Consider the following 13698-nt stretch of genomic DNA (forward strand, 5'->3'; position numbering starts at 1 on the left):
GGTCCTCAGACCTTGCTCATCTTAGAACTTTTGTACCCCCTTACCAACCTACGTTTCTTATTCCAATATTCTTGTCCTATCTCTTTCCCGGTGAGTATGAAGACTTTGAATAAGACACTTAACTTTTCTGGTGATCAGTATCTTCATTACAAAATTAAGAAGGTTAAATTCTTAGAGTATTATTTTTGAAGGGTTTAAAAATGTTAAATATAAAGCGATCATGTGTCTAAAGATGTATTTCACTCATTAACAAGAGAACCAACAAGATGGTAAGCCTCCTTCAAAGAGAATTGAGGAATGCCAAGTATTTACAGTGGCTGAAAGAATGAATGCTTGAACAAGATTACTAATATAGATACGAAATTGGCTAATATCTTACAGCACGATAAAGCTGTAACTTTTGGGTTTATCTTTTCAATGGGACAAAACTCATTTATATTACTATCAGTTTTCCACACATTAAGATCTACCCTTACAGAGTTGTACAATACCTGTATACTAAAAAATAATATAACTGTATTTTAAATAATTAGTACATTATTTTAAATAATTAAATACTTAAATAAATAATTTAAATAAATAATAAAAAGATACCAAGTCAAAAAAGCTGGCCATTCCTAGAGACTCAGAGAATCCCCAGGAGTGTGTGCTAAACAAATCCCAGCAGAACACTGGAAGGGCAAGCAGTAATCCCTTCACTATTTCCAGGTTTTGGATAATTTTTAACAGAACTGAGAGTCCTCTGAGTTTTAAAACAAAGCTTCCTTAGGACCATCCAATTTTAAATGAGTGTTTAAAGGGAACAAAAGGGAAACATGCTACTTCTCTGCTTAATCAACTGTCATCTACTCCACACATTTTATGTTGTATGAAACCAATATTTCTCCAGGCAAGAAAACTGAATGTTTTCATCTATTTCATATTTTAATTGGGAGGTAATTAAATTCAGTCTGCCCACTTATTAATTTTTTTACATTTTAACTTTCTTTTCTTTTGAAGCCTGTGTTAAAAATACTCTCATGTGATCTTACTTGTGGAGACATGGTTTATATTTCTTTATTTTTAGTAACTTATTGATTCCCCCCCTCCATTATAAAAATACATAGAAACATAGAAATTTTCAGAAGATAGAAAATACAAAGAAAATTTTTTTACAATACCCACAGTTCCATTAGCCAGAGATAACCATTTCACTTTTTTTTTTTTTTTTAAGATTTTATTTACTTATTTGTCAGAGGGAAAGAGCACACAAGCAGGAAGAGTGGCAGGCAGAGGGAGAAGCAAGCTCCCCGCTGAGCAAGGAGCCTGATGTGGGACTTGATCCCAGGACCTTGGGATCATGACCTGAGCCAAAGGCAGACGCTTAACGACTGACCACCCAGGCATCCCCAGAGATAACCACTTTAAGAAATGTATTTTTAGCAGGTGAGAATTTTAGTTCCCAGCTCTAGTGTGTGGGAACTGGAGCCATGACCCTACTGCCCTCCCCTTGCTTGTTGGATGCCAATCATACTGACCATCTTTCAATGCCTCTTCCTTGATTTGCTTCCTCCCACCCTTGCACACAGTGTCACGCTGTTTCCTCTGCCTGGTTCACTCTTCTCTCCTCTCTCTGCCCTCTTCATTCCTACTCATCTTTCAGATTTCAGTTTGCTTCACTTCCTCAGAGAGGCCTTCCTTGACCCACTCCTTCCCCCAGATGAGGTGAGATTCTATTATGGACTTTCCTAGCATTGCGTATGTGTCCTTCTTAGCACTTGCTACCCATGCAATTTAACATTTGTTTCTGTGATTATTTGACTAATTAATATACTGTGTGCTTCACAAGGGCAGGGTCTCTGTGTGGTTTTGCTCACCACTTTCCCTTTAGCCCATAGCTGATCTTCAATCATATTTTTTTTTTAAAGATTTTATTTATTTATTTGAGAGAGAGAATGAGAGACAGAGAGCATGAGAGAGAGGAGGGTCAGAGGGAGAAGCAGACTCCCTGCCGAGCAGGGAGCCCGATGCGGGACTCGATCCCGGGACTCCAGGATCATGACCTGAGCTGAAGGCAGTCGCCCAACCAACTGAGCCACCCAGGCGCCCTCTTCAATCATATTTTGAGTTGAATATAATATGGCTCATGTCCCCACATGTTGGAGCTACAAGGAACCTTAAACCTGAGGCTATCACTAAGATTTCCTCCCTTCTCCACAGAATCACCCAGGAACCTGAGACTTGGCAGGAGCCAGGGAACTGGACTGTGGGGTTATTGTCTTTTTTTGTCATGGCTCCTCATTGAGCAATGATGCTCAGATGTACTTGTGTCTCATCTGCCTAGGCAGCGCTGCCCCAGGTAGACTGCCTTCCACTGACAGCAGGTTCCCATCTTGCTACCCACTGGAGGGACAAAGTGCCAAGAAGGGGACTCTTCTCTACTCTCCCATCCTTCCCACTCCAGTCCTCACCTTCTTTTCTGACTCTGACGAAACTTAAATTTCCTCCTAGATCCAGCTGCTTTCTCCTCTCTTATTCTAGGAACCAACCTCCATCTTCTTCTGACCTGGTAAGAATCCTCTTCCATAGGCCTTTAGAAGCCAATTTTTGTGGAGTAGGATTAGGGAAAGATGCAAATACTAATTAGTTTTTTGAGTTACTGTTATACAGCTATGTATATTTTGAAGCAAAATCGGGGCCATGTTGTCTACCCTCTCCTATAATTCATTTTCTCCATTTACTGAATTGTTTCCCTAGATTTTCATATTGAGAGCATGATTGAGAACATAGAATTCCCTAGGAAGATGTAACCTAATTTATGTAACATGGCCCTTGATGGTGGGATATTCCTCATTCCTTAGTGTAGCAGGTACAATTCTTTGTGCCTACTTCTAGCCTTGTCTTCTGCTGACAGGCCTCTCATTCTGCTCTACTGTCACAGCAAATCATACTGCCCAGGGACATACCGTGCTTTTTCACCCCCAACTCTCAACTTCTGGAGTTTCCTCAGCTGGAGCACTTTTTTTTTTTTTTTTCCCTGGCAGAGTCCTACTTATTCTTCAAACTGATGCCATCTTCCCCTAATGCTTTCCTTGATGCACCAACGCAGTCTTAAGCGCCCTTCCTCTGGGCTCCTAAAGCATCCACATCATGCCACTAGTCACATTTTCTTGGATTTATTCTCTGAATGTTTCAGTCCTCTCTGCTAGATTTCAATGTCTTTGAGGGCAGAAAGCATGGCACATAGAGATGTTCCAAAAGATATGTTGAAGAGACATAGATTGCAGCAAGCACTTTTCCCTATTGTTTCACATGTTTGGGGCATGTACAGCTTCCTAGGATGGCTTTCAATTTACCTGTTCTGGAATTGCCCTTTGTTTCACTCAATAACAGGGATTTCCAACATTCATCTAACAAATGCCATGATGCCCAATCCCCATGGTGTTGATAAATATTTTGGCCTTTATATTTCCTTTGCTAGGTAGGCTACAGTTGCAACTGTTTCTTTTACTTTGAGCTGACTTAGATGAGGGTCCCTGGTTTCATGGATCCTGGCATAACTCCATTTTCCAGCTCTTTTTTCCCAGATTCTGTCCTTTTCTGTCCAATATCCGTACTCTTCCTAATAACAAGAGTCTTTCCCTCAATACGTTCTTGAATAAATGCCACAGAACTTCTTATCTTTTCCTGTTTGTAAAATAATGCAGTAAACTATTTATCAGATGCTATTCCTCTCCTAGAATTGTGAGATTTCTATAATTTTTTTAAAATTCAAGTTCTGCGACTAAATATCTAGTTCCTCAAGCTCATGCTGATCACTTTGAATTTCATCTGTTTCATGTTGTTTCCAGTGTAAATTTGAGATTGTATTCGCCTTGAAGACAAAGGACTATGCCAAGGATAGATAGCATTTATTTTGTATTTAATACAATGTTGACAAATATTGCATTAAGTCTGGGTTAGGATAGTTTTTAAACAGCGATATGAAGTTCTTTTATCACAGATCTAGTTCCATTTTATAATAAATATCTTTGGTTGTAAGACTTGCTTGGAGCAGGATACTTGGGTCATTCCACCACAGGTGGACTAAAATTAAGAGAACATTAGTGTCAGCCAAATGGGGAAATGATAGTAGTTTGGGCTGGGGTGATGGAGGTGGTGAGAAGTGGAATGATTTGGGAAACTGAACTGTGATGGATTAGCTATAGGGGTGTGCATGTGTGTGGTGTGCTGGGTGGGAGAATTCATAGTTTGAATAACTGATAGATGGCAGTTCATTTCCAAAGAGACTTCTAGGTCAGAAAACTCAACTGCCTAGACAATATGGGGGATGCCACGGCCAATTTTGGCTCTTTGCGTTCCTCTTTTGTAGCTGTCATGGAGATCCTACCCTGGGTTAGTTTCCTACTTTTGAACATACTCACCTTTCTTGGTTACAATCAGATTCCAATTCTTCTTTCCCCTGATTACTCTCAGTTCACCATGATTGGATTTGGGTTTTCTTGAACATCTTCAAATATTTAAGGATAATTATTTGGGATGTGCCATATCTTCAAATGGGTGATCTTTCTCTAACGCTTTCTAATTTCATTTTTAGAAAGAAACCTAGTGAAAAAAAGTGCTGACTGAGGGTTTCACATGATAATGGAAAACCCCCATCAAGAGGTAGGCAAACTGCCTCCAAAAAAGGTGAGCTGTGGTTGCCACCGCGAATTACTTGTACATGAATAATAACAAAAGGTAACTTTCAGGAAAGGTCAAATGAAATTGTAATTTATAAATTAAAAGTTGAAAAGTCGTAAAAGAATAGGCATTTTGGCACCCTCCTCTCTCCCTAGGGAGTTGATTCAAAAACCTCTTAAGTTCTTTAAAATCTTTAACTGCCCCGCTTCCTAAACAAGGAGGGACTGGAAGAGGCAGACCACTCAATAATGACTAGGGGCAAGTTTAATAAGCAACAGAACTTAACAGGAAGCTTGTCTTGGGCAGCTACAAAACAGCGATCTCTGCACCCACTTGCTAGAATCTTCTGAGTTTATGCAGAGGCCTTAAGGGGATTTAAGGCACAAAACTGTCCCGTTGGTTTCAATAACACATTACTCGGTCAAGGCAATGTTCTTCAAATGGCTCCCGGTACAGGAACAGTGCGCAAAAGGTACTTTTCAAGGTCAGGGGAAAGGGTAAGGAGCGTCTCTGCCTGGGGCTTACCCGTGGTCACATCCTCTCCATGACGTTCTCCCACACTCCCTACGCCTAACTTCGTTAGGTGACCCTGATTCTCGTTTAAATGGAAGTTACGCTGAGCCTAGGGAACCTGAAGCGGGATTAGAGGCGGCTATGAAAAAGCACGTGTCGGGCGCCTGGGTGGCTCAGTTGGTTAAGCGACTGCCTTCGACTCAGGTCATGATCCTGGAGTCCCGGGATCGAGTCCCGCATCGGGCTCCCTGCTCGGCGGGGAGTCTGCTTCTCCCTCTGACCCTCCCCCCTCTCATGTGCTCTCTCTCTCTCATTCTCTCTGTCTCAAATAAATAAAATCTTTAAAACAAACAAACAAAAAAGCACGTGTCTTCCTCCTGTAGAACGCGGGATAAGGAACGCCTTCGGGTCTTCGGGCCAGGCCTCCTCTGCAGACGACTTCCAGAGAGACGGTGGGGGTCGGGGAGGAGAGAGGGAAGAGCGCGCGACCGCAGCAAGGGCCCGCCTCCGGAAGGTGCCACACTGGACTTCCGGGGCCCCCTGGTCCTCCGCGTACTTCCGCCCTAGCCTCCAGTCGGCCAGCCTCGCGGGAAGCCACGCCCGTTTCAGCGCTTCTCCGCCCCGTGGCTCTCCTCTGGCCACGACGGCAGCATGGCGGGCGCGGAATTGCGGGCAGCGCTGGAGCAGCGGCTCGGCGCCCTAGCCATCCATACAGAGGTCGTGGAGCACCCGGAGGTGAGGCGCGTCTGCTGGGACAGCCCTGCGGGAGAGGTGGGCTCCGCTGCGGCGTCTCTCGGGCGGGGCCGTGAAGACCAGATACCCCAGCGGTAAGGTGCGGCAGACACGTCCGTTCTCGGACATTTCCCAGGTTCCAGAGCACAAAAGGGACCCGACAGAAACATCAAAGGCCTTTTGGGACTATGATGTTATTGTGAGAAAACAGGGTTTTCCTCTTGGAGCGATTTGGTCACATTTCATTTTGAGAACTTCTGCATGTAAAGTTGGGTCTGTGTGTTTATGGTGTAGATAAGCTACGAGGCAGTAAACCGTCTCTGTAGTGTCAACGATGTATCAGGCATCATGCATATAGCAGGACACCAAGCTTAGAGAGTTTGGTATGAACATGATTTCATGTATTGATGTGAGGATTTGCAAACGTTAAAAATCTTCAGCTTTACAAATTTAACATCAAAACTGTATCATTTTCTCTGACCTTCTTCCCTCCTATATAGTACACTTAACTCTCCCCCTTCTTTACCTGTGCACATTGCCAGCTCTTCTGATGTTACTAGTCGGGGTCTTGTTCCTTGCCCGTGATCTCACTCTCATTGTGGTTATATATTTGTAAAGTGGAGGCTGTCACGTGGTCTGGATGTAATGGAATGCTAAGGAATAGGAATCTGGCTGCTGTAGATTTTCAGTACCAAAAGTTTAAAGAAAAAAACCAAAAAACACTTTAGGAGGAGTGCTTGGCCAGCACATTGGAAAAGAGAACTGGCCTTAGAGGTCTCGAGATGAGGGATTGAAACGGCAAGGTGTGTTTTCTAATGGGCTGGGAATGGGTCCCTACCAGTGACATCCAGGGCATTGAGCACTCCCTAACCTTCACCCAGCAAGCAGAGTATGTGTACATGCATATTTTTTGAAGTTTTCATGTGATATTTTACAGGTGTTTACAGTTGAAGAAATGATGCCTCATATCCAACATTTGAAAGGAGCACATAGTAAGAACTTATTTCTTAAAGACAAGAAGAAAAAAGGCTATTGGCTGGTGACAGTTCTTCATGATAGACAAATTAATTTAAATGATCTTGCCAAGCAGTTAGGTGTTGGGAGTGGAAATCTTCGGTTTGCTGATGAAACAGCCATGCTAGAAAAACTAAAAGTTGGCCAAGGCTGTGCCACACCTTTGGCACTCTTCTGTGATGATGGAGATGTGAAATTTGTTCTGGATTCAGCTTTTTTGGAAGGTGGACATGAAAAGGTGTACTTTCATCCAATGACCAATGCTGCAACCATGGGATTGAGCCCTGAAGACTTTCTCACATTTGTGAAGAAGACAGGACATGATCCCATAATACTAAATTTTGATAAAAAGAACTAATTGGGCTGATATTTAGAATACATTTATTTCTGAAAGCTGTTTTTCTTATTTGTAATTTATAAAAAGCATTAAAAGTGATAAGAATATTTAGCACCTTGGTCTGGTGATTAAATCATTTTAGGAGGAACGTTTCATCTAAAAGGAGCTGCTTTTTTTTTTTTTTTAATTATTTTTTACTTTAATCTCTACACCCAAGGTAGGGCTCAAATTTATAACCTTGAGATCCAGAGTCACATGCTCTACTGACTGAGCCGGCCAGGTGCCCTATAAAAAGCAGCTGCTTTTAAAAAGATATATTGAGGTAGTTTTAGTCAGTTCAGAGAGTCCACCTCCCATCCCCCATGAGCACTACTCATTACAGGAATGCCTTCAACAATTAAGAGTAGATTAACAACAAAACTAAGGCTAGTTAAGATTAACTATCTTACATCTTCTTTAGGGTGTTTACTGTACTTGAAAAAAGCAAGTTGCAAAAACAGCATATATAAAATTATACATATATTGTACATATAGGGAAAAAATAAAAAGCAATATAGGAATATATTAAATTGTTGATGGTGGTTATCTTTGGGGAATGAGGATTAAGGAAAGATTTGCTTAATCTTTTTGAGAGGTTAGAAATGTGACCATACTTGGAAAAAATTTTTTCTGCCCTGAGGCTGTATTAAATTTTACTTATCCCCCGCCCTTCAATTATGGCATCTGAAACAGTGTAAGAACTCAGGATTATATATTGTCAGTTCTATAGAAGCTAGTTCAAAATTGTGGAGTAACATACTTTTTCGCTTAAAACAAAACCTTCATTAGTTGAAGGTCTCAGGTAGACTATACTACAGAAATAGTCTAGAGATCTCATCATGAAAATTCTCTTACAAGCAAATGGGATAGTTGTGAGGTAACCATATTTTACTGAGTTTGGTCACTCAAAAGTAACTTCCATCTGGTAGTGATAGTGTAACCAATTTGTTACTAAAAGGCAAAATAAGAGTAAAAACGTTATTTTTTGATATATAGGATTAGAAGCTACAAGTCTACTCACGGCAGAATTTCTATAAAGAATGAATTTAAGAGTTGTGGAGTTAAATATTGTCCATAAATGATAACTTATTCTAAGGTGCCATGTTACTTTTTGCCTGTTTACTACATCTCTAAGAGGAAATTTTAGGTTGCTTTGCACATAAAATGAAGGTTTAATGAATAGAATCAAAGATTGAGGACAGGGGACAGTGCCCTTCCCATCTTATAATGAAAACAGGCTCAGAAAGACTAACCTGCCCCAGAATACACAACTGGTTGCCTCCTCTAACATTCTGCCTCTCCAAAGTCTATAAATGAAAATGAAAGACACTACTTTGTGCAATATATTATTGTATTTAAACTATGTGGGGATTGACAGAACTGGTAAGATTCCATTCTTTTCCCAAACCAATACTCATCCCTAAAAGATTTAGAAAGAATCATCTAAACAAGGTTATGGGTTAGGTCTGAAAAAAGGTTTTCCAGAGCAAAGGGAAAGGAAAGATAATACTTAGCTAAATTATATGTTACAATTTTTATTTATTTACTTATTTACTTATTTATTTTTAAAGATTTTATTTATTTATTTGAGAGAGAGAATGAGATAGAGAGAGCATGAGAGGGGGGAGGGTCAGAGGGAGAAGCAGACTCCTGCTGAGCAGGGAGCCCGATGCGGGACTCGATCCCGGGACTCCAGGATCATGACCTGAGCCGAAGGCAGTCGCTTAACCAACTGAGCCACCCAGGCGCCCTCTTACAATTTTTAAATGATTATTAACCACTTGTTATAAAAATCACCTCTTTGTTTTATTTTTATATCAATCAGTTGAAGTGAATGTTAAACCAACTTAATTTTTTAGGAGTAATAAAGTTAAAAACTAAAATGAAAAATAATGAAATGTTTTTAAAAACAAATCAAACCAATGACGGTTTGTTACGAACTGGCTTCCTGTGACTGGTAATAGGTATTACCAAGTAATAATCACTGCCATTCAACTCCAGATCCCTCAGTACCATTATTTTTAAAGGAAATGTTACAGCTTTTATATTATTTGATTTGGTATTTAATAACAATTATAAGTACAATGGCAAACACTGAAAGAGAACCCTTAGTAGAAAAGAAAAAGACAATTTAAAATCAGGTTTTGTTAAAGGGTGTTATAAGTGCAACTTTATCCATAAGCATTCCTTTTAAGGCATTTTCATTGTCCAAATATCTCAACATGTACATCAAGGGTTATATCACAAAATGGGCTCCTTTTGTATTACTCATTCAAGGCTTAAAGAAAAAATACATCTCAGGACAAAGTGTAGCAGAAAAGAAAAACACAAAAATTCACTTTTCTTGTAAAAGTAACTTAAAATACAAAGTCATGTAGCATACATTATTACTCCTCATTGTAATTCCAGATTTGGTACAGTATCTTTTTCACTTCCTGACATAAACTGTTAAGACAGCGCAGGCTGTAATACTTCATTTGTGAGGTGGCTGCAATTCTGTAATACGCACAGTGATTTTTTTTAATAGGCTCTTACCATGCCTTGCATGAAAGGTGCTACATACAAACCTGTTACATGAACTCTTTGGTAACCACCAGTTCAAAAACGTGGACCAAACCTTTCCACATGGCCAGATCTGAAGCACTTTATTGGAGCTCTTTGCGGAAGCTATTACCCTGTATATTAATTCTTCAGTTTCCTGGGGTGGGGTGGGGAGGGCTAGGTGTTGATTTAGAACACAGCCAGATAAAAGCATGGCAGACCCCAGTCAGGAAAGTGGCCCCAGTAAGTTTCTAGGTAGCCATACTATTTTGTTTGGCAGAAGCAATTTATCTAAGGGAAAGGAGTGACTTCCTACTAAGTTTGCTTCTGAATCTTTTGGAGAAAGTAAAATATTCATGAGGTTATTACCTAGTCCTTTCTTGAAATGGTATGAAAAACGTGATGAATATAATTGAGAATATTCCTACTTTCATGGTCTTAAGTGTTCCCCCTTTGTCTCTAACTGCACTTTCTCAGGGTCAGCCTCCTTAGACTCAGTACTATATAGGCTGCCCGTAAGCATGGTCTACGTGAAGCAATAATGTGCTGCTTAAGTCAATAGGTTCTCTATTTTAGGACATTAGTGTTCTGGAGAGGTCAAGCTGTGGTATGATTCACCCTCACCGGGCCACTTCCTACTCATTAAATTCCAACTTTCAGTAATTGTCCTGGGATGTGTCCTAGTTGTGCAAATTAGATGCTAGTTAATATAAATCTAAGTTACCCACTTACTGTATTTGGCTAAAACATAACTTCTATATTTACTTTCAATTTATCCACCTAAAAATGAATTTACATTTTTTACATGCAAGTATCTCTAGACTGCCATGATGCCCATTATCAATTTGATACTTGAATCTAGGGAGTCACGATGGAGAGAGATGTTTCAAAATCTAGAGAATAAGTTTTAAATATGTCTGTTGTGCAATAGTTGTATTTGAGTAAGAATCCTTTGTATTTACATTTACATAGCACCTTTCATCCAAGAGTTTAAAAGTGATTTAATTTTACAGCATTATTTGGCGGCAAAACCTAAGTTAAGAGTGGCATTAAGTTACGTTAAGTCCAAGTTCTCTAAATTCCTTTTTAATTTCTGGTCAACTATACATGCTGTCTTTCTTTTCATTAAGTCTTTCTGAAAGTAGACTATGAACACAATACTGCTAACTGGCCTACCGGAAAGAGAAAGGGAGAGGGAGACAGAGAGAGAGAGGGAAGGGGGATGGGAGAGAGAGAGGGAAGGGAGGCAGGGAGAGACACACACAGTCTCATGGCTACTAGGTTAGTGATGAAACACATAGTTCCTAAACCACACACTATGAATATGGAATTATTCCAAAAAGATTTTTAGAGCTGGTAATGAGAGCCTAAGAAGTATACTGTTAAAATAAAAAAGTCATTATCTTTCTCATTTCAGACCTTTAAGATTATTCTGATATTTATGTTAAATAATGAATTTGCATTAATAAGTATCAATGCATTTTTTGATCTCATAAGAAAATAAAACTGTGATATAAAATTGGAGCTACAAAAAAACTGATGTTTCCCTGGGTTAACTAAATCTACTTTGTTTGTGCTTCCTTCAGATGTTTAAGGTAACAAATGCATACAAATATTTCAAAAGTACCAATAACAGTTACCAACTTTAATGTAATATTATAAAGGACAAAAACAGAAAAGTTCTTATTAATATGTGATAACCTTAAAAATAAATGAGTTCCTGGCAAAATGCAGATCATAGTAAATTATTTACATTTTTTTTTTTGCCATAAGAAAACTTCTTAAGCAACAGTCAGCTCTCGTGTTAAAAAAACAAACACACATACATAACCCAATACTAAAGAAGGGAAATGAATTTAAAACACAACAGCATTATCTTGGGAATGCAATTTGCTGGAAAACCACCTTACTAAAAAAGTTTCAGAAAAACACTCTTTTTAATTACCTTGGATCCAGGTGTGAATGCTTAGTGTTGCTTAAAGGGGAATACGGAAAGATTAATGTTACTGTAAATTTTTTATAGCTATTTTTCAGATTTATCTTCATAAACTGAATTTCTTTTGCAGTGCATCAAAATAATTGGTTAAAAAAAAGGAAAGGATACCAACACATGCAGTCTGCTAACCAAGTAAGGTCTGACATGCCAAAACAATGTTCTCTGTATCATGATATATAGTACATTCCACAACATACTACAGCATTTAATTTAGATTTACACAACTAAATATAAATGGCTAGATTTTGGCTAATACTTAGCAGAAGCATTAAGCAAACATGGATAAATTCATAAACAAATGACGAAAGAAGTAGATTGTTCTTGGAGTACTTCTTGGAATCTTATAACACTTGGTCCTTAGTGAGAGAACATCCTTTATTCAGTAGATCTTATCAATACAATGTATAGTAAGTCCTAAAACCTTCTAAAAATTTTGGCAGTTGACTCCAGTAGTGCTCCTTGATTCAAGGAAGGAATGAAGGTTTTGTATTTCTTGCCTGCTCTAGTCACGAAGGATTGTTTAAAGTCTCCTTAAAGATTTTTAAAATGATTCCTATAGTTGGGTGTCTTGTTACTTCAGAAATAAAGGCTTCACACTGAGAAACTGAAGGACACTTTTCTCTCTGTATTTAGTTGGAAGGTAGAAAGAAGAAAGAAAATATAAGAAAAGCTTGAAGATAAGAGAGAGAGATAAAATACAGAGTAGCCACTATAAGAACAACATGCACCAGATATTTCTTCTATAGGAACGAGAAAGTGACAGAAAGTCAGAGACAATTTTTCTTTGAGTGGCTCTTCATACAAAAGGTATTTAATTTGTTTGTTCTCAATTATCAAAAACATTGTGGGAAAGTTGTATTCCTACCAAAAAAAAGAAAAAGACTTCAGATTAAAAAAGGAATTCCTAGAACATAATTCACAAGTAAAATTAAGTTCTCCCTCTCAAAAAAAAAATTAAGAAAAAAAGAAAAATAATATTTAAAGGTTTGTTTCCTGTACTGACAGGCAAAAACTTATAGCAATCAATAAATCTTGCTTGACTAATAAGTAGGACAGAAAGTCATGAATAAGCAAGCAATATTTACATCTGTTAATGCAATGTGCACTTGTTCTTATAAGTAACTCGGTTAGTTTGTATAAATGAGACTAATCTCATTTACATTTTAAGCAAGAAACTCACCACTTGGCCCACATGTCATGTAGTGGGTAATAGAATTAGGAGCTTTGTTGCTCCCTAGACCTGCTTTTTGAATTTCTGCTTTCTTGTACTTTGTCCACATCTGCAGGAGAAAAGCATTTCATGTTATTTAATCAAAGGTTAAGCATAATATAATTCATGAAGTTAAGAAACTAACGAGCTCTTGTTGAGTAGGGCAAGGAGAAAGAATCTAACTGGGAAAGTTATTAATCTGATAGATATCTTATTACTTAAAGACTGTTGTATTTTAAAAGCCAGAAATAATATACTTATGTCCTTTTAGTAGCATCAGATAGGTTTACTATGTTTATTTACTAAACGGTCACAGTTTTAAAGTACAAAATAATCTTGCATGCAGCCACAGAAACATCCACAATGAAGTATTTGTTTTATTTACGGAGAAAAATTATGCCTGCTTTCACTGTTAAAGCTAAAACTGCTTTGGTCAAAGGGGACCCAATGCCTAACAATGTCAGTTTACAATGTCACACAAATAATGAGGGTATGATTTCTAGAAACCCAGGGCAGGAATGTGAATGCTACTCAGTTTCATCTAAAATCAGGGTACTGAATCTCCAAATAGTTTTCCAAATATTCCTTTATGAAATCGTAGGATATTTATAGAGATGTCTTAGAGGAAAAAAGTGCAGCTGCTCAATTGAGTCA

The 13698-nt window shown here is 38.6% G+C and overlaps 2 protein-coding genes across 4 annotated transcripts in view; one reads left to right on the forward strand and one right to left on the reverse strand.

The window, feature by feature from the left end:
• The first annotated feature begins 5717 nt into the window (after positions 1-5717).
• On the forward strand, positions 5718-7369 carry LOC102746877 (prolyl-tRNA synthetase associated domain-containing protein 1). 2 transcript variants are annotated; one of them, XM_031031013.2, is made up of 2 exons: positions 5718-5946; positions 6845-7369. In XM_031031013.2, the coding sequence occupies exons 1-2, from the start codon at positions 5827-5829 to the stop codon at positions 7277-7279; spliced, it is 555 nt and encodes a 184-aa protein (XP_030886873.2). In that variant the 5' UTR covers positions 5718-5826; the 3' UTR covers positions 7280-7369. The 2 variants fall into 2 exon arrangements, with proteins under 2 accessions (XP_030886873.2, XP_006736156.1); XM_006736093.3 differs by having other exon boundaries at positions 5725-5910.
• Positions 7370-8630: 1261 nt separating this feature from the next.
• Positions 8631-13698, reverse strand: part of CCDC88A (coiled-coil and HOOK domain protein 88A) — a 51463-nt gene continuing 46395 nt past the window's right edge. Inside the window, exons 21-22 of one of the 2 annotated variants that reach the window (XM_081833556.1) lie at positions 13015-13114; positions 8631-12457 (exon numbers count right to left, since the gene is read on the reverse strand). In XM_081833556.1, the coding sequence (XP_081689682.1) occupies positions 13050-13114 (65 nt within the window). In that variant the 3' untranslated portion in view covers positions 8631-12457; positions 13015-13049. Of the gene's footprint in view, positions 12458-12517; positions 12696-13014; positions 13115-13698 lie in introns of those variants that run through there. The other variant, XM_081833557.1, reaches the window with a different exon arrangement.

Source organism: Leptonychotes weddellii, chromosome 10 (assembly GCF_054177405.1).
Source record: "Leptonychotes weddellii isolate Sample4059 chromosome 10, ASM5417740v2, whole genome shotgun sequence".
Lineage (NCBI taxonomy): Eukaryota > Metazoa > Chordata > Mammalia > Carnivora > Phocidae > Leptonychotes > Leptonychotes weddellii.